Source organism: Schistocerca piceifrons, chromosome 4 (genome assembly GCF_021461385.2).
Source record: "Schistocerca piceifrons isolate TAMUIC-IGC-003096 chromosome 4, iqSchPice1.1, whole genome shotgun sequence".
In the NCBI taxonomy this organism is placed as follows: domain Eukaryota; kingdom Metazoa; phylum Arthropoda; class Insecta; order Orthoptera; family Acrididae; genus Schistocerca; species Schistocerca piceifrons.
In genome coordinates, this window is record NC_060141.1 from 200,428,629 (window position 1) to 200,455,602 (window position 26,974).

A 26,974-nucleotide genomic window follows, 5' to 3' on the forward strand; every position below is an offset into this window, starting at 1 on the left:
GTAGCCCAGCTTCATGGAGACGGTTGCGAATGGTCCTCGCCGATACCCCAGGAGCAACAGTGTCCCTAATTTGCTGGGAAGTGGCGGTGCGGTCCCCTACGGCACTGCGTAGGGTCCTACGGTCTTGGCGTGCATCCGTGCGTCGCTGCGGTCCAGTCCCAGGTGGACGGTCACGTGCACCTTCCGCCGACCACTGGCGACAACATCGATGTACTGTGGAGACCTCACGCCCCACGTGTTGAGCAATTCGGCGGTACGTCCACCCGGCCTCCCGCATGCCCACTATACGCCCTCGCTCAAAGTCCGTCAACTGCACATACGGTTCACGTCCACGCTGTCGCAGCATGCTACCAGTGTTAAAGACTGCGATGGAGCTCCGTATGCCACGGCAAACTAGCTGACACTGACGGCGGCGGTGCACAAATGCTGCGCAGCTAGCGCCATTCGACGGCCAACACCCCGCTTCCTGGTGTGTCCGCTGTGCCGTGCGTGTGATCATTGCTTGTACAGCCCTCTCGCAGTGTCCGGAGCAAGTATGGTGGGTCTGACACACCGGTGTCAATGTGTTCTTTTTTCCATTTCCAGGAGTGTATATCCAGATTACGTGTTTCCTCAGTCTCACAGTCATCTTCAGATTTCTTGGTTTTGCTCAGAATTGTGATGAATAAAAAGTTATTGGGATAAATTCAGTCTTTTCTTTCAATCCTTCCTCTCTATTTTCACCATTCAAAAATAGGACATACAAGAATTGCATAATTTAAAATGTCATTGTATACAAATACTTTATCACATTTTGTTCTCAACAGTATGCAGATGCTTGTATAAATGGACATGTCCGACCGTGAAATTGTTGTGTGCTATGTTTTGAGTGGTAAAAATGCCATGGAAGGATTTAAAGTGGAGAATACCTGTAGCTTTTTGTTACAATCTGGTACAAATGACGAAGTTTTGAAGACTAATATATGTACCAGTTGTAACTCTGCCACCCTCTCTTTAATAATAAATACCCAAAAGTCAAAGTCTATTGTAATAAACACAGTTTTTAACTCTGTGAGCAGTATCGAGATGAGTGCAAGTTACACTAAAATTATACATGACCTCTTGTTTTTGTTGCTGCCTCTACCTTGTCGAATTCTTCTTTTGAAATTTGCCTCGATCTGTATTTGCATGTGGAAACTAGGTAAATAAAAGATTCAGGTACATTTTCAATTTTATCGTTGTTTGTTTTCCTCATGATATAAACAGCATTACCAAAAGACCGACTGTCCAAAGCACATAACAACAAAACACTGAGACCAGGCAGCATTGCTGTGTTTGTTTATGTAGAATTCAAACAATGAATTTCAAAATAACCCATTATTAATTTGGTACAATTTTGATGTTATAATTAAAATTTACACAAGGGAAGAAAATGATAATACAGCCGAATATGATATGAAATACAAAATTGAATGACATAATTTTTATAGTGTTATCTGTGGTTTTAAATATGAAAATCAATCTGAACTTAAATTGCAATAAGGTCTTTCATATTATTTTAGTTTTGTAGTAAGTTACAATATGGATTTTGTTACTAACATTTATTGAGATTACAGAACACGTGCTTTATCTGATTACATACGTAAAACTCCCAAGTATAGCTTCAAATTCTAGAAATTGAAAAGTTGGGTGGTGTAAATAATGGAGAGTTAATTAGATATTTTAATAAAAAGAATATTAATTACAAAGGACAACATAAAAATAAATAAGAAATGAAAGTAAATCACTTGCTAATAACTTTTAAGCTGTTTCACAAAAGTAATGAGGTTTTCTGTTATCAGATTTTAAAATTAGCATTTTGTTAATTGGAAGTATTGTTTTTTATGCTAACATTTCTTCAGTCTCTAATTACTTACTGTTACAGAATCATCACTATAATTTTACGAAATGATGACTAATTTGGCATAGGCACAGGTTCATTAATGGTGTCAGTCAGTTAAGATTTAGGATTGTACTTTGTGATAAATCTGGAATGTCACATATCCTTATATAGACTTCAGGACACAGAGAACTATGATACCCACTTCACTAGACACAGTATATGGTATTGGACTGTTATTGTAATGTTCACTTGAAATTAACCGTACAATTATACAGTGAAGGTCATCCCATAATAATAATAATAATAATAATAATAATAATAATAATAATAATAATAATAATAATAATAATAATAATAATAATAATAATGGAGGCCCGGGAAAAGAATAGGCCTCCAGTATGTTCTGCCAGTCGTAAAAGGCGACGAAAAGAACAAACCACTAATAGGGCTAACCCCCCTTTTAGTGTGATTAGTTGGTTCAGGACAGAACTAAAGAAGCCTCGGACAAGCGCCGTCATGGTCGGGGATGACGCTTGAACCCTATGCCCGCCCACAATGGTAACGACACTGCTAGCCAACTGGAAAATGATTTAAATCCAAATAGAGGTGTTTTGCAGGATATGCTTCCTACAACCACCCTAGAAGGAAAACAAAGACAGAGGATGAGATGGTCAGATGAAGTTAATCGACACCTCATGTTCTGTTATTACCAAGCAACAAACCTAGGAACCAACACAACTGGATACAGATCACAAGTATACACAACATTTATTACCAGATACCCGGAATTAAAATTTTTAACAGAACAACGACTAGCTGATCAGATCCGTGTAATAATAAAAAATAACAGGATACCCAAGTCAGAATTAGAAAACATCAAACAACAAATACTGGAACAGAATAATGTGCAATCAGAAGAAGAAGAAAATACAGTAATGGACTCAAACATCCCAGAGCAAACAAACAAAGACCAACACGCATCAATTAAACAATCAGAGGAAAACGAAATCTTAAGACAGCCACCAGAACAAGCACAAATAGAACACGAAGAGACACACGTGTCAGATATAGAAGAGAAATTTCAGCTGACATATATAGAATACAAAGACACAAATACAGACATCAGACCATTTTTGCATAGACTGCCAAATAACCCACAAGTCAAAACAACAATAAAATCTATCAGCACAATCATACACAACAAAATAAATGAAAATACAACTATGGAAGAGTTACAACTACTGGTTTATATAGGAGCACTCACTACACTAAATATACACACTAGGCAGAGATCAGAACAAACCAACACACAGAAGAAACCCACAAAACCAGCATGGCAACACAGGCTACAGATCAGAATAGAAAAACTGAGAAAAGACATCGGACAGCTAACACAATTTATAAGAAATGAAATATCAGACAAAAAACGAAAAAGGTTAGGTAAAATCTCACAACAAGAAGCAATAGAGCAATTAGATGAAAAGAAGCAGAAATTACAAGCATTGGCCAAACGACTTAGAAGATACAAAAAAAGTGAAAATAGAAGGAAACAAAACCAAACATTCAACACAAACCAAAAGAGATTTTACCAAACAATAGATAACACACACATTAAAATAGACAATCCACCAAACATAACAGACATGGAACACTTCTGGAGCAACATATGGTCAAACCCGGTACAACATAACAGGCATGCACGGTGGATACAAGCAGAAACAGACACATACAAGATGATACCACAAATGCCTGAAGTGATAATTTTGCAACATGAAGTCACCCGAGCAATTAATTCTACACACAATTGGAAAGCCCCTGGAAATGATAAAATAGCAAATTACTGGCTAAAGAAGTTCACCTCAACACATTCACATCTAACTAAATTATTTAACAGTTACATTGCAGACCCATACACATTCCCTGATACACTTGCACATGGAATAACCTATTTGAAACCTAAAGATCAAGCAGACACAGCAAACCCAGCTAAATATCGCCCCATAACATGCCTACCAACAATCTACAAAATATTAACTTCAGTCATTACACAGAAATTAATGACACATACAACACAGAACAAAATTATAAATGAAGAACAAAAAGGCTGCTGCACAGGAGCACGAGGATGTAAAGAGCAACTGATAATAGATACAGAGGTGACATATCAAGCTAAAACTAAACAAAGGTCGCTACACTACGCATACATTGATTACCAAAAAGCCTTTGATAGTGTACCCCACTCATGGTTACTACAGATATTGGAAATATACAAAGTAGATCCTAAATTGATACAGTTTCTAAACATAGTAATGAAAAACTGGAAAACCACACTTAATATTCAAACAAATTCAGATAACATCACATCACAGCCAATACAGATTAAGCGTGGAATATACCAAGGAGACTCATTAAGTCCTTTCTGGTTCTGTCTTGCTCTGAACCCACTATCCAACATGCTAAATAATACAAATTATGGATATAATATTACTGGAACATACCCACACAAAATCACACATTTGCTATACATGGATGATCTAAAACTACTGGCAGCAACCAATCAACAACTCAACCAATTACTAAAGATAACAGAAGTATTCAGCAATGATATAAATATGGCTTTTGGAACAGACAAATGTAAGAAAAATAGCATAGTCAAGGGAAAACACACTAAACAAAAAGATTACATATTGAATAACCACAGTGACTCCATAGAAGCGATGGAAAAAACAGATGCCTATAAATATCTAGGATACAGACAAAAAATAGGAATAGATAATACAAATATTAAAGAAGAACGAAAAGAAAAATATAGACAAAGGCTAACAAAAATACTGAAAACAGAATTGACAGCAAGAAACAAGACAAAAACTATAAATACTTATGCTATACCTATATTGACCTACTCATTTGGAGTAGTGAAATGGAGTAACACAGACCTAGAAGCACTCAATACACTTACACGTTCACAATGCCACAAATATAGAATACATCACATACATTCAGCAACAGAAAGATTCACATTAAGCAGAAAGGAAGGAGGAAGGGGATTCATCGACATAAAAAACCTACATTATGGACAGGTAGACAATTTAAGAAAATTGTGTGAGCTGGTTGGTTAGTATTTCTCAAATTGTGGCACTCCCTTCCTCCTGAAACTCACAGCAGGCTGGAGCAGCAGGACATTGCTATTGGGTGCTAATGACTTCATTTGCCCTGTTTAGTTAGCTCCTGCTGGAGCCCTGCCAGGGCTGTTAAGGTTTCACAAACTGGCTTTAGTGGTGCTGGCTGTTGTATTCCACTTTGTCAACATCCTCAGAGTGCTCTTGACTCTGAATATGCCTTATTGTGTAACGGTGCCTGGACTTTAGGCTGGTAACAGCTTACCTCTGTGACGATGTTATGCCAGTCAACACATTAATAGTTCATTACCCCGCATAAGTTGTGGCACAGTACTCACTCAGCTACACAAAATGCAGTTCGTATTCCCATACAGCTTCTGAAATTTGTTGTTCCAAAAGGGGTCCATATGGACAAACATCAGAAACATTAAGGTGTTTAAACTTCATTATTAGGGACACCTCTTCCAAAGTGTAAAGTTATTGTGCAGTGTTTTCCTTGTAAAATAGTGTGCCCCATATGACTGTCAGGTTGTGTCCAGCATATGTGCTTTACAGTCAGCCACAGTGATTTACACATAACTATAAACATCTCATTCATTCTAAGGCAGTATAGGATGCAAAATGAAATTCCTGGACTGTTTTGCTTTGAGTCGAGCAACTTACCTGATGAGTGATGCCTCACTTTCAACAGACTATTAGTAACCATATCATTACTCTTCTGAAGGATGAGACTTCGTCAGTGTCAGAGGCTGGGTACAGTACGACGTTCCTAAGAGCACAGTGTGGTAGTGAATACAATACCAGAAAACTGGAGAATATAGCAGCTGGGAGAACTGGACTTCATGGGTGTTAATATTACAACAGGATAGTGATGTGGTTAACACATCATGGAAAAAAATCTGTTTACACCCAGTGTAGTTAAAACATGCTACTGTGTTTGCTGGGTCAGAGGACAGTTTAGTGCAGGCTTTGGGAAGCTGGAATACAAAGCAACCATGCAGCCATGAAGTATACTGAACTCAACCAGATAAAATTTCCAAGAATGCTATCAGCTGTAACCAGCAACACATTGTTTTCCAACAAATTAACACTTTCCTCAGCCAGTGATGGTCCTTGTAAGAGTACCAAATGGTTGTAATTAAACTTTCCTATTTAATATGTTGTAATGTGGAAACTAATTACCAAACAATTACCAAACTTGATAGCATTAATGTCCAGAGTATGGGGTGCATGATTGCCATCCATCACAGTGCCACCACCCAGTTCCAACTATGGCCACCAGATGCCATGATCAGTCATTGTGACTCAGTCCCACACAACTGAAAGTTGTAGTGCACTTGTTGACATATCAACATGAGCTTGGACAAAAGAAGCAGGGCATTATTTGTGAAGCTTTATTATCAAAACAACAGTAATGCTGCAGCTGCACTTCGAGAATATCACCAGCTGAAAGGATTACGGAAGTGTCCTCTACCTCCATGTGCTGTGCACCGCATGGTGCAGAAATCTGAATCAACTGGAGAACTGGGCTGCACTCCGGGAAGAGGCTGACAACTGTTTGCACCACAGGTGGTTGATGAAATCGCAGTTGCCATGGCAGGCAAGGCTGCAAGCAATTCCCAATTGTCAGGCAGTGCACGTGCTGTGTCATCACAGTTGAATATCGTGTGGTCCATTGTATGGAAGGTGCTTCGAACCATTCTCAAATGATATCTTTACAAGATCCATATCGTACAGCAGCTTCCATCACAGGATGCACAAAGACGTGTTGACTTTGCTCTCCACTTTCTCACAAGAACTGAAGATGACTACGGCTGGCTCTGGACCATTCTGTGGACAGACAAAGCTCATTTTTCTCTGGCGGGTGCAATAAACAAACAGAGTTGTGGATTGGGGGGGGGGGGGGGATCTACACCTACCTCCAGTCACTGTGCATGAAGTGCCTCTGTAGGATGAACACATCACGGTATGATACGGCTTCACAGCTATGTTCATCACTGGCAAAGTCTTTTTGAACAGGCTGGCACTCAAGGACCAAATATGTGCAGTGTGCCTGGCCAACATTACTGTGAAATGCTTTTCCAGCGTGTCATCCCAAGCCTACAGGAGAAAGATGCATTAACTCAACAATTTTCATGCAAGATAGGGCCCCACCACTTATAACTCGTGAAGTTCACCTGCTTCTCTGAAACACATTTGGAAGCGATCAAGTTATCAGCTGACCATTTCCAAATGCTTGGCCGGCAAGATCACCTGATCTCACTTCCTGTGATTTCTGGTTGTGGAGCTACCTGAATGACATTCACACATTTGATGATCTGAAGCACAGCATATGAAGAGAGGTAGCCAGCATACCTATGGACATGCTTCGTTCTGCTATGCAGAATGATATCCTGTGCTTTCAGACTCTTATGGACTCTGTTGGGTGTCATATTGAGTGCCTTTGTAGCAGTAATGGTACTGTTATGTAATGGTATGATGTACTGTAGCAGCACATTAAAAGTGTTTCCATTGAATTGATTCTGCATTATTTCTCTTTCCGATGTCCTTGACATTAATACTACCAAGTTTGACACTTTTATGGTAATTAGTTTGCGTGCTATAACGTGTTAAATATGGCGCTTGCTCTCTGCATGCAAGCTATTGGCCCCGATGAACAAAATGAACAAGACATTTTCTTTAGGAATTTTAAAGTAGCTTTATGTTTGAGTTATTCAAGAAAAAGAATAGAGAAGTGGCCCCTTCAGATGCAACCTCACCCAAACACTCGCACCCCCCGTCTCTCAGTAGTCAGGTAGTTCATGGCTCTCCCTCCTATGACTGGGCTGCTACTGCCTCAGATCAGTTAGCTATTCTGTTAACATAATTAATTTAAGCTTTCCCATGAGGGTACTGAAAGACACAAGACTTTTCTAAACATGTTTGCATAAATTAATTATGTTTACAATTTGATCTCAGCTTAACCTCTACAAGCACAGTACTTACATAGTAAGAGCACCATACATACAGAATAATTTAATTGTTCATTTTATTCTATTAAAACTCACACAAATGTCAGTTTTACACATTTTAAGTGCATGACTTAGGGTCTGACATGATAAAAGCCCAGAAAAAAACCGTAAAAATTGAATATGGGAAATAATTCATGTATTCAGTTCAAAATTAAACTACATTAAAATTCCTATGAAAAAAGTCTTCATTTTTTCTGTTGGACCAACAATTTTTGTGTTGATAGCAAGAATACTAAAAATCTTGTACATGTGCTGTTGCTTGAGTGGGTTTTGTAGGCCAGTTTGTGGTAGTCTCCCCCACTTCATGGATAACAAGTGTCCCTATGAAATTGTTAGTATCTGCTTCCTGTACATCACTGTGGTATGTTGTAAACAGTTACCATTAATACCCCGTATATTTGTATCTCGTGCCGATTTTTACTTTGATTTGGTGTCTTTCTTATGTACCTAGTACTTTAAACTATCAATCATTTCATTTCTGTTTGGTTTACACATTCCTATTAATTTCAGCCACAGCAATGGTTGTCCCTTGTATGATGACACTAGCCTCAAAATATGGGTCTCATGACCAGAAAGGAACTGTTATGGGCATCTTCAGATCATTAGGAGCGTTAGCCAGAGCTGTTGGACCTATAATTGCATCAATAGGTAAAGTATTACTGCTAGAAAATTTTGCATGTAAAGCCAGAGATATATGCTGTTAATGTTAACAATTTAACTTCAGTATTGTAGAAGCATACATGTCAAATGCACAGGGATACAACACTCTCAAAAAGAACAATGATAGTGAAGTAAACAGTATATACTATGCAGATACCTCCAGTTTGAAAGATTCGTGGTCAACTCGCCCTGAAGGAAAGGTTGCTTGTATTCTTATGAAGAACAATGTTTCCTTGAGAGTTGTTTTCCCTAGCATCTGTTCAGCATTAAGACGCAATAATTGTATTTAACAAGTATTTTCGTGCACTGAACATACATTTACTTGAATTTAGAAACAGTTTCTATTAGATTAATGTGGTTTTTATTTATTTTTATCTGATTTAGGGTATTGGAGTATTGGTTCAACACCCACGTACATCATGGGTGGAACTTTGTTGTTGTGGCCATGGTTGAAACTTAAGACAAGCAACATTTAGTTGTGAACTCCATCCCTGAACAAAAGTTTTGCCTCGACAACATCATGGACACACACCTTCAGGAAGGTATTAAACATTTGACATAATAATGTAGCTTTTTTTTAAAATATTGTGTGTTACCTGGAAACCTTTGATGGTTACTTGTAGTCATCATCGTCTTAACTCCAGTTTCTTTTCCTATTAGCATGATTGATTGCAGTAATAACTAAGCCTACCATGCAAAATATTAGCTACCCCCTTATCCGAAATCCCCTGAAAAGCACAAACTAATTAGTGTAGAACTGGTACAGTGATGTTGTGTGTCTCTCCAGCAAAATCATGTAACTGTATAAATAAAAACTACTCACCAAGCAGTGGCAGGAGCACAAATTTGCAAGCTTTTGGAGCCAGGGGCTCCTTCCTCTGATGAAAGGGTTGAAAGGGGAGAAAGAGGGTGAAGGGAAAGGACTGGTAAGGTTTGAGAAATGGGGAGAGTTTGGAAATGTCACCTAGATCAGGGGAGACTTTCCAGATGGGATGAGAAGAAAAAATTGAATGTTCAGGACCACACTGGACAAGATTAAAAATCCTGAGAGTTTGAAGGTGGAAAATAGGATAATACACAAGACAGAGATTACTAACAGAACATTGTGCACAAGTTAATAAGAGCATAAAGCTAAGTGCATCATATGTAGTAGAGGTGGGGAGGAGGAAGGGGATAGAACAATTCTAAAAATAAAAGATTTAGAAAACTGAACAGTAATGAAGAAAGGACTAGTTACTGAAAAGAAATGTTGAGACCAAAGAAATTAACATAAATTAAGGCCAGGTGGGTGGCAAGACCCAAGGACACATAACGCCAGTTCTAACCCTATCTTCCTCACTTCTTAATTTTTTATCAGTCCATTAAATTTGCAATGTTCGAATGTAGCACCATGTCTCAAATGCTTAGATTCCTTTCTTTCCCATATGCCCCCAGTCACTGATTCTCTTTTGTTCCCTACAATGCAGTGCTCCAAAAATATATTGGAAATTTCTTTATCAAATGAAGACTTACATTTCATCCAACTAAACTTCTTTTAGCAAGAAATACTGTCTTTGCCTGTGCTCATTAGCTTTCTGTGTTATGCTTTCTTCATACACCATGCATTACTTTACTGCAAAGATAAAAATATTCTTTCATTTCAGCTAGTACATAATACGAACTTTGATGTCAAGTGTAACACTAATCTCACTGCTAGTACACCTCATTACAGGGTTTACTCTCAATCTACACTCCTGCAAGCTGATCTCACATATTAAGAAAATTTTCCATGATGCACAGCATTAGTGTTCTCAAATTATTTATGGGCTTTTATTGGGGTTTGGGCCATCAGATGACCCTAAAGTTACTGTAGCTCTACAGTCACAGGGATGGGTTGTCCACAGCTGTGCCTGTACCCTTTTAACAGCACCAGCTGTCAGAAATAGGTGTTATCAGGTAAGCATCATTTACATGCACAAGCTCTGTCCAGCCTTCTCTCCACCAGGGGGCTCGTCGATCTTTGGCAGGTTCCTGCTTGGCTACCACAGGGCCACAGCCTTTGCAGCATATTTCCCTTATGTGCATGTCTATCCTCTTGCTCTTCTTTTTCTCTTCCCTTGGGGAACATGTCTGCGATGCTTATAGGAATATTCCACATTGTTCGTTAGCTGACATAAGAACAGATTCACCACTGTTTTTCATTCCTTTTTCCTTTCTTCATTCACCTTCTCCTATCCTTCCTCTGCTTTGGCATTTGAGGCTCCTCTTTCTTCTTCTTTCTCTGTGTGCTCCTGAAGGCTGGACCATGCATCTGATGCATAACAGGTGTCTGGGTAATGCATAATTCCCAGCCCCAGGTCAACAGGTAGGGTTGGCATGTACTCCCTGGTACAGGCCAGGCCCAACGAGGGGTGACTGCCTGAGCTGCAATCTTCCCAAATTGGTCCCTCTGTCAGATGTTCAGAAGGTGTGACATGAGGCGTGGACAATCACCCAAGGTGAGTGTGCCCCCTTGTGAAGGGGGCCCCCCGTTGGAAGCAGTGCACCATTGGTGATGCTGGCAATCATGGGGCATTTTCTCACAATGAACCAATCATCATCTTTGCATTCCACGTCTACCAAACATAAACAGAATGAAACTCCCGATTCAGAGGTCTCCACTGCTATCCTGTTCATGCCCTGGCCCATAGCACTCTGAATTATTCCCATGATGTTATGTAGACTAGGCTGCTCAACGGTCTGACCAAGGCTTAAATCCAAACGTATCTCTCTGATCAGTGTGTCATTGGCATCCATCAGGTGGTGAAAAAGGTAGATGCCTCCTGAGTGCTCACAAGCGCACTTTTTCTCACCTTTGATAGAGTGGTGCCTCAGTCCAAGATCAAAGCAGGCTATGAAGTTATCATAGTCCAACCGTACATTCTGAACACGATGCACTGCTACCAGTGTCATCATTTCAACCACACTCTGTCTTGTCAACACCTGGCCAAATGTGTAACCTGTGGTAGGTATGCACACGAGGGCGATTGTCCGTCTCCTTCTCCTCACTATATCAACTGCAATGGCAACCATGCTGCCTTCTCTCGAGGTTGTCCCACTTATCTTGATGAGCGGGCTGGCCAGGAGGTCCGAGTAATGGGAAAAGTACCTTACCCGGTCGCTCACTATTTATTGGCTAGTTGCAAACCCTGCATTCTACCATCTAACACTCACAGTACTGTACTTGCTACATATTGCTCCATGATGGACATGGCCAAGCAGATGAGTGACATCAAATTCAGCTCCAAGGTTGTGCAATTAACCAGTGGCATGAAAGCATTGCCATCTCCTCGTCTAGGTGTGCAACAAGCCATCAAATTCTCACCTCATGGGGCAGTCATCAGCTACACAACCGGCAGGCTGGAAAAGACAGAAGGAATACTCATGTAGAGACTTCCAGCGTCTCTCCAGCCAACCAACACTGAGTCTTCCTCTTTTAACCACAAAGGCTGAGGAAGTCAAACAAAGGCAAACAGCCTTCTCCTTTGCCGACTCAAAAATCCTATTCGACAGTGTCACCACGTGATATGGCTGGCCTCTGTGTCGCCATTGCACACCACCAACTATTTTGTGTGCTGAACTCCACAGGGTGACAGCAGAAGAAAGCCGATGCTTCTATGGACCTCATAGAGCAGGATGCTCCTGCCTCAGTGCCCTGTAGACATGAGTCTTTGCAAGCTGGCACTCAGCAGCTGCCATGGTGACACCCCTTCATTTTTTCCTCGTCATGGCTCTCCGTTCATGACCTTTGATCCAACAAAGAGGATTTACAGCTGCTTTCAAAATCACAGCATCCACTTATTCCATGACTTCAAGATAGAAGAAAAATGCATCCTCACGACCTCTTTGAGCTCTCACATTCCCTTCCGGTCCATTTTGACCCCCCCCCCCCCCCCCCCCAGGTTGGCATTCCAATTCATGGGGGAATCATTCTGCTCATACAGGAGGACGTTCATAGTCAATACATCTCCCTGACTACCCATCTCCTAGCTGTTGCAATTTGCCTTTTTCTACCATACTTGACCTTTTCCCTTTGTACCGTTTAAATCCCTCCATCATTCGATGTCACGAGGGCAGACTTTCTCCAGCTTATTGGGCGGCTACCTCACCACCTTATTGGACAGCTACCTCAGCCCATTCTGGTGCTTGGTGACTTCAATGCACACCATCCCCTTTGGGGTTCTCCCAGAATCTGCCTGCGAAGTGCCCTCTTGGCTGACTTCTTAATCAAATAACCTCTTCCGCCTTAACTCAGGAGTGCCCACATTCCTTCCATACTCCTTGCAAACCTATTCACATTTGGACTTAGCCTTCTGCACTGCCCAGCTTGCCCATTTTTTCAAGTGGTCCTTTCTCCCTGACACATACTCGAGTGACCATTTCCTGTGTGTTATCCTCTTGCTGACTCCTACCCCACCTAGGTACCCCAGCCAAATGGCAGCTTATTAATGTCTATGGGAGGCTTTACTCCTCCCTGGTGACCTTTGACGAACAGGATTCCCCAGTTGTGATGACCAGTGGAATATCTTACAAACATTATCCTTACCACTGCAGAATGTTCCATTCCTTATATTTCCTCCTTACCATGTCATGTCCCAGTCCCGGCAGACTGAGGTGTGCAGCGATGCAGTTCACATGTGGTGACAAAATCTCCGCATTTTCAACCATCATCCTAAGATGGCAAACTGCATTCATTATAAGCAAATGTGTGCACAGTATTGTCGCATTCTTCGGAATAGCAAAAGAGCTAGTGGGATTTCATTTACTAGTTCTTTTAACAGTTCCACTCTCTCTTCCGTCATGTGGGCCAATATGCAATGGATCTCTGGGACCAAGATCCATCCCCGAATTTCGGGCCTGACAATAGCAGATGATATCATTGTGGAGCCTGTTGCTATCTCCAACTCCTTGGGCCGCCATTTTACGGAGATTTCGAGCTCCTCTCACTATAATATTGTCTTCTTGCATTGGAAGCAAGTAGAGTCGTCTCAGGTGATACCCTTCTCTTCTCAGAAATCATGAGTGCTACAATACCGCCTTTACCATGAGGGAACTAGATCGTGCTCTCACTTCATCCCATTCCTCCTTCCCAGGGCCAGACACTATTCACATTCAGATGTTGTAGCACCTTTTTCTTGCAGGCAAGCACTTTCTACTTAATATTTACAACTGCATCTGGGCAGAGGCCACATATCCCAAACACTGGCATGAAGCCACTATACCCATACCTAAGCCCAGTAAGGACAAACACCTTCCTTCTAGCTACCATCCCATTTCTCTCACCACCTGTGTTTACAAGGTGATGGAACGTATGATTCATGTCCAGCTGGTATGGTGGCTCAAGTCTCGCCGTTTGCTAACCGCTGCACAGTGTGGATCATGAGCGTGCTGTTCTGCAGTTGACTATCTCATCACTTTGTCCACCCATGTCATGAAAGGTTATCTACAGAAATCCCAGACTGTGGCCATGTTTTTCAATTTGGAGAACGCCTGCAATGCCTGCTGGAGGGTTGGTATCCTCCGTACTCTCTACACGTGGGGCTTCTGTGGCTGCCTGCCCCATTTCCTTCAGGAATTTTTAAAAGACCGAGTTTTCAGGTTGAGCATGGGTCTGCCTCATTGAACATCTTTATCCAAGAAAACGGTGTGCCTCATGGTCCCATCTTGAGTGTTGGCCTCTTTGCTATCGCCATTAACCCTATAATTGCCTGTCTCCTGCCGGGTATCTCACTGTTAGTTGACTATTTTGCCATCTATTGCAGTTCTCCACGCACTTCTCGTTCAGTGGCCTCTTGATAGTCTTCACTCATGGAGCATCGACAATGGATTTCATTTTTCCATTGATAAAACCATTTGTATGAATTTCTGGCAGCGCAATTAATTTCTTCCATCGTCCTTACATCTTGGGCCTGTCGTATTTCCATTCATTGAAACTACGAAATTCCTGGGGCACATGCTTTATACGAAACATTCTTGGTCCTTCCACATACCTTACCAGGCAACCCACTGTATGTAGTCCCTCAGTGTTCTACATGTCCTCAATGGTATTTCCTGGGGTGCCATCAGACCACCCTCTGGTCCCTTGTCCATTCGAATGTAGACCATGGGTATTTTATTTATGCCTGTGCACATCTGTCCCTCTTATGCTGTCTCAATACTATCCACCATTGTGGCATCCGTTTTGCCACTAGCACCTTTTACACTAGCCTGGTTGAGTGTCTGTATGCAGAAGCTGCCGAATGACCTCTGTCCTATCACCGTGACCTCCCCAGGGGGCTCGCCACTCTTTGGCAGGTTCATACTTGGCTACCACAGAGCCCAGCCTTGGCAGCACTTTTTCCCTTTTGTGGTTCATGCCTATCCTCTTGTTGTTCTTTTTACCCTCCCTTGGGGAACATGTCTGGGTATTATTGGGAATGTGCTGCATTCTGCCCCTGATGAGGGAACAGTTTCACCTTTGTTTTTCGCTCCCATTTCCTTTCTTTGTTTCCCTTATCCTCTCATTCCTCCACTTCGTCATTTTGGTATCCTCTTTTTTCTTCTTCTTCTTCTTCTTCTTCTTCCTCCGTGTGCACTCCTTACGGCTGGCCAACGCGTTTGATGTGTAACAGGTGACAGGGTTACATGTAATTCCCAACCCCAGATCGACAGGTAGGGTTCACATAACCCCTGGTACAGGCCAGGCCCAGGGAGGGGTGATTGCCTGTGCTGTAACCTTCTGAAATTGCCGATTGGTCACTCTGTCAGGTGTTCAGGAGGTATGACCTCAGGTGTGAACAATCATCTGAGGCAGGTGCTCCCCCTTGTGGAGGCGGCCCCCAGTTGCAAGGAGCATGTCATTGGAGACGCTGGCAGTCATGGGGGATTTCCTCACGATGAGTCAATCATCTTCCCACTCAACGTCTACAAAACGCAATGAGGCTGATGATTCAAAGACCCTTCCCACTGCACCACAGTTGTCGTGGTCTCACGTGCTGAAGACAGTCAGTCCTTCGTCATGGTAAATCCATTTATTATTCACAAAAGTGTAGACGAAATTGCTGGCCCTATGAAATCCTGCTCTCATTAACGGAATGGCACTTTGATGTTGGAGACCACTTCTGATTCTCAAGCACAATTGGTGCTTACTGCCTCGCTTCTCCATGTGTACCCTGTTCATGTTAAGGCCCATAGAACTTCGAATTCTTCCCATGGTGTATTTTACACCAGGCTTCTTGACGATTTAACCTGAAATACAATCTTACCTCTCTGATCAGGGTGTCATTGCCGTCCATCGTGTAATGAAAAAGGTAGATTCCTCCTTAGTGCCCACCCACACTCTCTTTCTCACCTTTGGTACTTCTGTCCAAGCTCAAAGCAGGCTATGAAATTACCACACTTTGGCTATACATTCTGAACCAGATGTGCTGCTACCAGTGTCAGCATTTCAACAACACTAGAACGTCTTGTTGACACTCAGCCAAATATGTCACCTGTGGTAGGGATGTGCATGAGGGCAATTGTTCACCTCCTTCTCCGTGATTTATCAACTGCAATGGCGGCCGTGCCGCCTCCTCTCAGGATTATCCAGTGTATCTTGATGAGCAGGCTGTTCGAGAGATTCAGGTAAAGGTGAAGGTGCCTTATCCAGTCACTCACAAATTACTGGCTAGTCACAAACCCTGGGTTCTCCCATCTGGTACCCATAGTTCTGTTCTTGTTACCTCTCGCTCCTCGCTCCACAAAAGACATGGCCACGTAGACATGTGACCTCTGATTCAGCTCTGAGGTTGTGAAATCGCCCAGTGTCAAGTAGCATTGCCATACCCTGTCCAGCTGTGTAACAAGCTGTCAAACTCTCACCTCAAGGGGTGAAGCGACCAGCTACACAACCGGTAGGCTGGAAAGGACAGGAGTACTCCCATGAGACTTCCTTCGTCCCTCCAGCAGAACAACATCCGAGACTTCATCTAACCGGGAAGGTTCAAAGAAGTACACCAAAGGCAAACGATCTTCTCCTTCACCACCTCTAAGATCCTCTTCGAAGGTGTCACCATGTGATACTTTAGTCCGGCCAGCCTCCGTGTTGCTTGTGCGCACCAACAACTATTTTTCAGCATTGAACTTCACATACTGACCTCACAAGCAAGCTGATGCTTTTGTGGACCCCATGGAGCAGGATCCTCCTGCCTGTGTCGCTGAGGTGACACCCATATGTCTCTTCCTCATCATGACTGTTCTCCAAAGGAACATTTGCAGCCTTCGGTCCCACAAAGATGATGTACGGCTGCTTTTAGCATCGCAATGTCCCCTTATACTCTGTCTTTCAGGAAATGAAATTGCGCCCTCACGACTGCTTTGAGCATTCACATTTCTTACCAATTCGTTTTAATCTTCCCCCTGAGGTTGGCATTCCCTCTCATGGGGGTGTCATGCTGCTCATATGGGATGACATTCATAGTCAACCCATCTCCCTGACTACTGATCTTCAAGCTGTTGCAGTTCGCCTTTCCCTTCCCCACCTGACTTTTTCCGTCTGTACCATCAACTTATTGAACAGCAACCTCCCCCATTTTTGCTATTTGGTGACTTTTAATGCACATCATCCCCTTTGGAGTTCTTCCAGGACCTGCCAGAGAGGTGCCCTCTTGGCTGACCTTCTTAACCAACTTAACATCCTCTGCCTTAACACTGGAGCACCCACTTACCTTTCCTACTCCTCACACACCTATTCCCATTTGGACCTCACCTTGTGCACTGCCCAGCTAGCCCCTCATCTTGAGTGGTCCATTCTTTCTGACACCTACTTGACCAACCATTTCCCGTGTGCTATCCATTTGCTAACTCCTACCCCATCTGCGTGCACATCTAAATGGCATCTTCCTAAGGCTAACTGGGAGCTATACTCCTCCCTGGCGACCTTCAAAGAACAAGATTTCCCTAGTTGTGATGAACAGATAGAATATCTCACAAACATTGTCATTACTTTTAATTTAATTTTATCCATATTTTGCAGCTTCATACGTGACTGTACTCAATACACTCGAGGTATGAATTTAAAAATTCCTTCAATCATAATTTTTCGTGTTTTATTCAGTATACGATGCATTTCGGACCATGTGGGTCCATCTTCAGGTGTAATTCATCTTAATACATGCTTTATTTGTTCTCTTGAATGAGATGAAATGCCTATTCCTGTCATGAAAAGGTTTTTATGTTAGGTTGCGAATTCTGTTTGTTCATTTAACATTGATTCTGGTTGTTTGATTTTGTGGAGGTATATCTCCAGTTGTTCTGACAGATTTAAGGTCTTACCATTGGCTTCGTATGTAATACTATCAACTTGTTTTCTAGATTGTTGATGACATCTCATTTCCAACATATGTTGTGCAATGACTGATTTTTCAAAGTGGTTGAGCCTGAATGCTTTTACCTGTTCCTGAAAGCGGGTTTTGAAGTTTCTGCATGTTTTCCGTACATAGTAGGCAGGACAACTGGGGCATGATACTTTGTGCATGCCACTGTTATTGTATGTTTGTGTATTTGATTTTATGTTATGGATGAGTAAGCATCCTAATTTATTATTAGTTGAGAATGAAACTGTTACTTTTTGTGATATGGGGCCCAGGTATGGGATACTGGCGAATATCTTCGTTTCTTTCATAGTGTTGTCATTCGTTGTCTTGCTTATCTTGCTGTTGTGTATTTGTCTGTCTAAATTGTCAGTTGTTTTAGCTGTGTAGACATTGCTTATGGCAATGCTCTTTATTGTATCTATATCATTCTTGAGGGTGTTTCCCTCTAGATCAAGAGAGTATACTCTGTGTAGCATGAACCTAAATGCAGCATGTTTCTGTGTGGTGGGATGGCATGATGAGTTGTCCAGTGTTATGTCTGTGTATGTGTGTTTTCTTTGTATGCTGAACTTATGTTTCTGTTGATGGTTGGAGATTTTAAGATCCAGGAAATTTATGCTTTTGTTGTCCTCATGTTCTATTGTGAATTTTATGTTGTTGTGGAAAGAATTGAATACTGCTAGTAGTTCTTTGATCTCATCTTTTGTTTCATCAAATAGAAGCAAGGTATCATCAACATGTCTTCAGTAATATATTATTTTACTTTTGAATCTATTGTTTTCTTTAAAGAACTGACTTTCTAGATGATTGAGAAATATGTCCGCCAGAAAACTTGATATGCTACTGCCCATGGCAAGACCCTCATTCTATTGGTAAACTTTCCCATTGAATGTGAAGTAATTGTGAGACAATATTAGCTGCAACATGTCCTTGACTTCTGATATTTCTGCAATTGACAATTTTTTAAGTTTTATTAAGTTTTCAAAAATTATGTCTGTTGTTTCTTCAGTTGGTACATATGTAAATAGGTTAGTTACATCAAAAGAGGCAAACATGGCACCTGCAGGAATATTTATGTATTTAATTTTAGTTGCTAATTTCTTTGTGATCTTAACTGAGTATGATTTATCAAATGTACAGTACTGTTCCAGAATTTTGTCCAGTAATTGGGAGAATTTGGAAGCAGGTGTATTCCGTGCATTAACATATGCATCGTATACTGAATAAAACACGAAAAATTGTGACTGAAGGCATTTTTTAATTCATACCTCGAGTGTTATCATTACTGCTGCAGAACATTCCATACCCTGCACTTCCTCTCTACCACATTGTGTGCCAGTCCCTTGGTGGACTGAGGAATGCCGTGACGCAATTTGTGCACAGAGACAGGCTCTCCACGTTTTTAACCGCCACCTTACGCTGACAAACTGCATTCATTATAAACAGATGCGTGCAAAGTGTCCTCATGTTCTTCAGGATAGCAAAAGAGCTAGCTGTATTTCATTCACTAGTTCTTTTAACAGTTCCACACCTTCCTCTTTTGTGTGGACCAACCTCCGAAGGCTCTCTGGAACGAAGATCCATTCCCCAATTTCTGGCCTGACAGTCACTGATGATATCATCGTGACACTATTGCTATTTTCAACATGTGGACCACCATTTTGTGGAAGTCAGGAGCTCTACCCACTATCAATCTGCCTTCCTCCATCGGAAACGAGCAGAGGAGGCTTGGGCTATATCCTTCTCTTCTTTGAATTGTGGGTGCTACAATGCAGTTGCCTTTACCATGAGGGAGCTAGATCATGCTCTCAGTTCATCCCGATCTCTGCCCCAGCGCGAGACGCCATCCGCATTCAGATGTTGCAGCAACTTTCTCTTGTGGGCAAGCACATTCTGCTTAAGACATACAACTGCATCTGGGCAGAGGCCACATTTCCTGGATGCTGGTGTGAAGCCACCATCACACCCATACCTAAGCACATTAAGGACAAAAACCTTCCTTCTAGCTACCGCCCCATCTCTCTCACCAACTGAGTTTGCAAGGTGATGGAACCTATGGTTCATGCCTGGCTGGTTTGGTGGCTCGAATCTCATCATTTACTCATGAATGCTCATGCACAGTGTGGATTTAGAGCACAGTGTTCTGCAGTTCACTATCTCATTACTTTACCCACCCATGTCATGAATGGTTTTCTGCGGAAATCCCAGACTGTGGCCGTGTTTTTCGATTTGGAGAAAGCCTACGACACCTGCTACAGAACTGGTACCCTCCATACTCTTTTACACGTGGGGCTTCCATGGGCGCCTGCCGCGTTTTCTTCAGACATTTTTACAAGACTGAGTTTTCAAGGTGCATGTGGGTTCTGCCTCATCAGACACCTTTATCCAGGAAAATGGTGTGCTTCAGGGTTCCATCCTGAGCATCGTCCTCTTTGCTACTCTTCACTTTGTATCAGGCCATGAAGTACATCCGGCGACACAGCCCATTCCCAATTCTGTCCTCTGCTCAGAATCAATCAGTACCCTTCAAAGTCTATGTGCACTGTACACTGCCCATCCCTTATTGAAGTGGGTCCTGGAAAACTGACGCTCATTCTTGGTGGAGCCAATGTCATGTTTGTGTGGGATCCTGGTCATGTTGGTCTCCCAGGAAATGATGCTGCTGACACTGCTGCCGAGGCTGCAGTACTCATACCTCAGCCCGCAAGTATCTATATTCCCTTTGATGATCTTTGTGTTGCCATCTGTCAGGAGGTGGTGTCCCTTTGACATCACCAATAGTCCTTCCTTCATGGGAATAAGCACTTGCTTATAAAGCCTTTCCCAGTGCCATGGACGACCTCCTCTCGACCCTCACGCTGGGAGGAGATTATTTTAACTCTGCTTCCTGTTGGGCACTGCCTTTTTAGCCATCGTCATTTGCTAAGTGGTGCTACCCCACCACTTTTTACACATTGCACCCAAATTTTCACTGTCCGCCACTTCCTGATGGAATGCTCTTTTTTTAACCATTTACATTCCAGCTTAGGTTTGCCACCTGATTTATCAGCTGTTTTAGTGGATGATGCACAGGCTGTCGACCGTGTTTTACTTTTTATCCGCCGAAGCAAATGGCAAAGGCCATTTAATTTTTAGTTTTAGACCTCCGTTTGCTGTATTATCTCTTTGTAGCCCTTTTTCCATGTGCCTGTTTTTATATGTCTCCTATTCTGTCTATTGGGACTGACATATAGTCATTTAACTCCTCTCTATGTTCGTGTTCTATAGTTTTGAATTGTGTACATATGACCCCAGTTGTTTTTTGCACCCTAAAGCAAAGCAAAACAAACAAACCGCTGTGAGTTTCACCTCAGTAGATGTGCATGCCGTTTGGCTGCCATGCATGCCCAACCATCCTATGCTTTCTTCGATGACTCCTTTGATTGCCAGTATGGGGCATATCCCTCTTCTGTTACCTCCTGGAATTCACTTCCAGCTCCTGTTGTGGCAGCTTAACTTCACATTCCCTGCAACTTTCCTGGTGGTGTGAACCTTCATTGCCGTGGCTTCGTGCAGCAGCCCATGTTCACTTTGACCTTCATTCCTAAGGACACTACTCCAGCTTCTATCACCTTCAGTTTCATGACCTTCGCATAGAACTTCGCGATAGTACCTTTGTATACACTGATGGCTCTTGGACTGACTGTGGTGTAGGGTGTGCATTCATCATTGGCACCAATGTTTTTCGGTATTGGCTTCTGAAACACTGCTCCGTATTTACAGCAGAGCTCTTTGCCCTATATCAGGCCACGCAGTACATCCGGTGACACTAGCTTTTCAGTTATATCATCTGATCAGACTGTCTCAGTGCTCTTCAGAGCCTCTGTGTGCTGTACACCATCGATCCCTTAGTGCAACAGATCCAGGAAACCTGTCACTTGCTCACTCCTGATGGAGCCATTATGATGTTTATGTGGTTTCCTGGTAATGTCGGTCTGACGGGAAACAAGGCTGCTGATGCTGCCGCTAAGGCTGCATTCCTTGTATCTCAGCCTGCTCTAGTTCTTGCATTCCCTCCGATGATCTCTCTGTTGCCATCTGTCCACAGGTTGTGTCACTTTGGCTTCACAAGTGGTTCGTCCTTCATGGGAATAAGCTCCGGGTCATTAAGCCTCTCCCAGCAGCTTGGGCAACCTCCTCTCGGTCCTTTCACCGCGAAGAGGTCATTTTAGCAAGGTTGCGTATTGGCCACTGCCTTTTTAGACATCGCCATTTAAGTGGTGCTTCCCGGTTTCTTTATGCACATTCCATCCAACTTTTAACTGTTCACCATTTCCTGAAGAAATGCACTTCTTTCATCCACTTATGTTCCCATTTGTGTTTGCTGTCCGAGTTATAGGCCGTTTTAGTGAACAACACACAGGCTGCCGACCGTGTTATGTTCATTTCTGGATCTCTGTTTCTCTATGGCATATTTTACAGACCTTTCACCATATCCCTGTTTTTAGCTGTCTTGTCTTCCATTGATTAGAATTAACGTGCATTCATTTTTACTCCTCTCTTTGCCTTCATATTTTTGCAGTTTTGACATGGGTGTGTATGACCCTAGTTGTTTTTGTGCCCTAAAACAAAACAAACAGCCCTCCTCCACAGTACCAGTGGTAACCACTCCATCAGGCACCTTGGAGATGCCTCGTCCTCCAGCATAATAAGGGGGTGGGGCACTTGACAAGATGCCAAGGCCCCCAGGGCACGACAGATCAACTGTCTACCACTATCCAGTAGCCAACAGAGCCACAGGATGCAGGTCATATATTTCCCATAAGTCAAGACAAGAAAATCTTCCCAGAAACTGAAATCTCAGAGATGTTAAGGATAAATTGAACTCTGCTGCTTTGCTTGAACCCCCCACACCGTAGGTTGATTCAGCAGGAAAGTAATTTGTAAAATAATTTGTACTCTTGTTTTTCCTTTGCTTCTTTCTCAGTTCCCAATCTGATGTTCCTTCAATGGAAATTAAATGGCTACCATCACCATCCGCCAAAATCCGTCAATTAATGGCTACTTATTCTACAGTTGTTGTGGCATTTCAGCAGGCACATGCTCAGAAACCTAACTCCCTACTGTTAAAAATTAAAAATCCTGCAGTACAAATCATATTAACATTGGCATTTGGAGGAGTTTGCACACTCATTCAATCTGATACTTTCAGTGACCAGGTGCCACTAATAGCTTCATTAGATGCCGTGGCTGCACATGTCTATCGGTCAACAGCATACAATATGTATCTACCTCCAGACAGGTCTATATCACACCCAGAGCTGGTGGAGCCAGTGAACAGCTGCCTCCACCCTTCATTCTACTAGGGGACTTCAATACCCACAATCTTCTGTGGGGCAGCCAAACCAAATCTAGCAGGGCCCAAGTAATAGAGCAGCTAATTTCAGAAACTGGAAGTAGGCCATCTCAAGAGCGAAGCTGCAACACATTTCAGCACGGTTCATGGAACGTATGTGCCATAGATACTACAGTCTGTAGCATGAGCATCCTACCCTTAATTCAGTGGGGCATCCATGGTGACCTCTTTCTTGACCCATTGACCAAAGGAAAATGCACCATGTTGGTCACTTAGGAAAACAAATTGGCAATCTTTCACTTCCAAAGCAACGTTTAAAACCAGTCAAGAGAAGGATATTGTAGTAGTACAAGATGATGGTGACAGGATTATACATGCTATGGGAGCAACAATACCTTATCTTTTGGGCTCTTCTAGATAGACATCAGTGCCATATGGTCTGAGGAAATAGCTGCAGCTATTGGATAGCATTGAAGGGCACTCCCAGCGAATCAAATACCATCCATGCACGGAACCTTTAATAGCATTCAAGATACTTCGAATGAAAGCACTATTCTTAATAAAGAAGATCAAAGTAGGAGTGTTTGGACCAGTGTTTATCACTGCCACTGCCACCGTCTCAAGTATCGACTAAACCACCCCCCCCCCCCCCCCCCCCTTGTGGCCACCTAATGTTCACAGCAGTTCATGGCATTTCCCTTGGTGGTAACATAACATCTGCACTGATCCTGTGGTCATGGCTGAAATTCTTTGCAGCACACCTCACCGAAGTGTCCATATGCACTAACTACTAACTACCATCCTAATTTCCTGATCCAGATATGCCTGGTGGAGCGAAACTACTTATCCTTCCATGCTCAAGGTTTTGAATCGTATAATGTTCCATTTAGTGAATGAGAATTCCACAGCACTTCAGCATTTTATCAAAAGACAGTGCCTGGACCTGAAATCTATAATCAAATGCTTATACACCTTAGCTACAACAGCATAATGCACATCCTCAGGTTTTTGCTATCATATTTGGTGGGAAGGGCAGTTTCTGTTCCACTAGATGAAAGGTATTACCACTCCTGTCCTGAAACTATGAGAAGATGGTTAACTGTGATGAATTATTGATCAGTCTCTCTTATGAATAGACTAAACTGTTTTGGAGCTTGGAAGCAATAGGACATTATTGCAGATTCAGAGTAGCTTTCGGCATTCCACTTCACCATAGACCAACTGTATCATCTGGAATATGAAGTACACATGCTTGCGCACATCACCAGCAACTGATTGCCATGTTTTTTGGTCTATAGAAGGTGTATGATACTGCTTAGCACATCATATCATTCATACACTACATGAGAGGGGCTTCTGGAGCTGCTTGCCTATTTTTATCCGGAATTTTGTATCCCTCCAATATCACGTCTGGATAGGTTTGACCCTCAGCAGCCAATACATACAGGAAACTGGGCTTTGTCTGGGATCATGTCTGAACATAACCCTGTTTGACATTGCAGTCATTAAATATCGTGACTGTGTGTGGATTGCCTTTGCCTGCATTATAGCTCTGTCATTGTGCACTGCAAAGTACCAGCATCAGGGGGCCATACAGAATGAACATAATTGGGTTGTGAATCCTGGATTTCGAGTTTCTCCCACGAAAACTCATATCTTACACTTTTGTCAACTCAGGACTGTACATACGGGCCCAGAAATTTCCCGATAACCAATTTCTTGAAGTCACGGAAACTTTGAAACTTTTGTGAGAGTAAGCTACAACATGTATGCCAGCTCAAGGCAAATTGTGTGAGGAAGCTTCATACCTTCAGATTTCTCAGCAGCACCTCCTGGCACATAGAGCACATAGTTCTGTGATTTTAGAAACTTTTGATTTTATTCCAGCAGACTATGGATGTGTTGCCTTTAGGTCAACAGCACCATCAGTACTGAACTTGTTACACCTAGTGCCCCCCCAACTGATGTGCAGCTGGAGCCTTCTGTACAAGCCCTGTAGACAGCCTCCTGGTCAAAGCTGGTGTCCCACAACTGAAGCCCCCCTGCGGGTCCGGGGATTAGAATAGGCCCGCGGTATTCCTGCCTGTCGTAAGAGGCGACTAAAAGAAGTCCCTCCCCCTCACGGGGGTAGTTAGCGCCTGCGTCCGGAGACGGACGGTTCCAGGACCTCTATTTGCGGTCATTTTGCTTTTTCACTTCTCGTTTCTTCCTTCCTTTGGTTGGTTCCTTTCTTTGCTCTTCTCCACCTCACTGTCTTCCTTACTCTTTCCCCTGCAAAATCTCCTTGCCTTCTTATTGCCTCCTTCTTATTGCCTCCTTCTCCTTGCCTTCTCATTGCCTTCTTCTCCTTGCCTTCTTCTCCTTGCCTTCTCTGGTCTCCGCCTCGGCGTTTGAGACAGTCTGTCCTCTCTCTCTCTCTCTCTCTCTCTCTCTCTCTCTCTCTCTCTCTCCCCCCCCCCCTCCCTCCCTCTCTCTCTCTCCCTCCCTCTCCCTCCCTCCCTCTCTCTCTCTCCTTTTTCCTCTTCTTCCTTCCTCCCTGTGTGCGCCTGAAGGCCGACCCACGCGTTCGCACGCGTAGCTGGTGACAGGGTAACGCGTAATTCCCCGCCCTGGGTAGACATGTAAGGCACGCGCGTACCCCATGGTAAAGGCCAAGCCCGGGGAGGGGTGATTGCCTGAGCTGATACCTTCTGACTGTGCCGATTGGTCCCTCCGTCTGTTTCTCGGGAGGTGTGACATGAGGTGTAAACATTCACCTAAGGCGGGAGTGCCCTCTGAGAGGGTCCCCACAAGGAAGGAGCACGCCATCGGAGACGCTGGCAGTCATGGGGGATTCCTCCGCAGTGGATTTCACTCCATCTCTCTCGACTTCTGCCCAAAAACGGAAACATGACCAGCCACCAGTGACAAAAGTACTACCGCCTGCCACACAGTTCCTCGTTGTTTCTCGATCTGAGGACGGAAAGGATTTTTCCTCTGTCAACCCTTTCGTTATCCAGAAGGGCGTAGATGCCATAGCCGGATCTGTCAAATCTTGTACCAGGTTGCGTAACGGTACCTTATTACTAGAAACTGAGAGCGCCTTTCAGGCACAATAACTGCTTCGGGCCACACTCCTGTACACGTTCCCTGTCCGGGTGGAGGCTCACCGAACTTTGAATTCGTCTCGTGGTGTAGTCTATACTAGCTCCCTCGACGGATTGACTGACGAGGAGATTCAATCTTTCCTCGCTGAGCAGGGCGTGACGGCTGTCCATAGGGTCATGAAAAAGGTCAACAATGACCTTGTACTGACCCGGACACTTTTCTTGACCTTCGATAGTGTTAAGCTGCCATCGCGCATCAAGGCGGGCTACGAGGTTATTTCTGTTCGCCCCTATGTCCCGACACCTACGCGCTGCTACCAGTGTCAGTGTTTCAATCACACTCGACAGTCTTGTTCCAATGCGGCTAAATGTGTCACTTGTGGCAGGGATGCCCATGAGGGTGACTGTCCACCTCTGTCTCCTCATTGTGTGAACTGTCAGGGTGACCATGCCGCATCCTCCCGCGACTGTCCTGTCTATAAGGAAGAACGCTGTATCCAAGAAATTCGGGTCAAAGAGAAAGTGTCCACCTCGGCTGCTCGCAAGCTA

General features: G+C 43.1%; 1 protein-coding gene across 4 annotated transcripts in view; it reads left to right on the forward strand.

Moving 5' to 3' along the window:
* LOC124795204 (major facilitator superfamily domain-containing protein 10) overlaps positions 1-26,974 on the forward strand; it is a 152,004-nt gene that overhangs the window by 107,481 nt on the left and 17,549 nt on the right. For all 4 annotated transcript variants that reach the window (XM_047259112.1, XM_047259113.1, XM_047259111.1 and 1 more), the window contains 2 exons: positions 8,502-8,639; positions 9,036-9,193. In XM_047259112.1, the coding sequence (XP_047115068.1) occupies positions 8,502-8,639; positions 9,036-9,127 (230 nt within the window). In that variant the 3' untranslated portion in view covers positions 9,128-9,193. The remainder of the gene's footprint in view (positions 1-8,501; positions 8,640-9,035; positions 9,194-26,974) is intronic.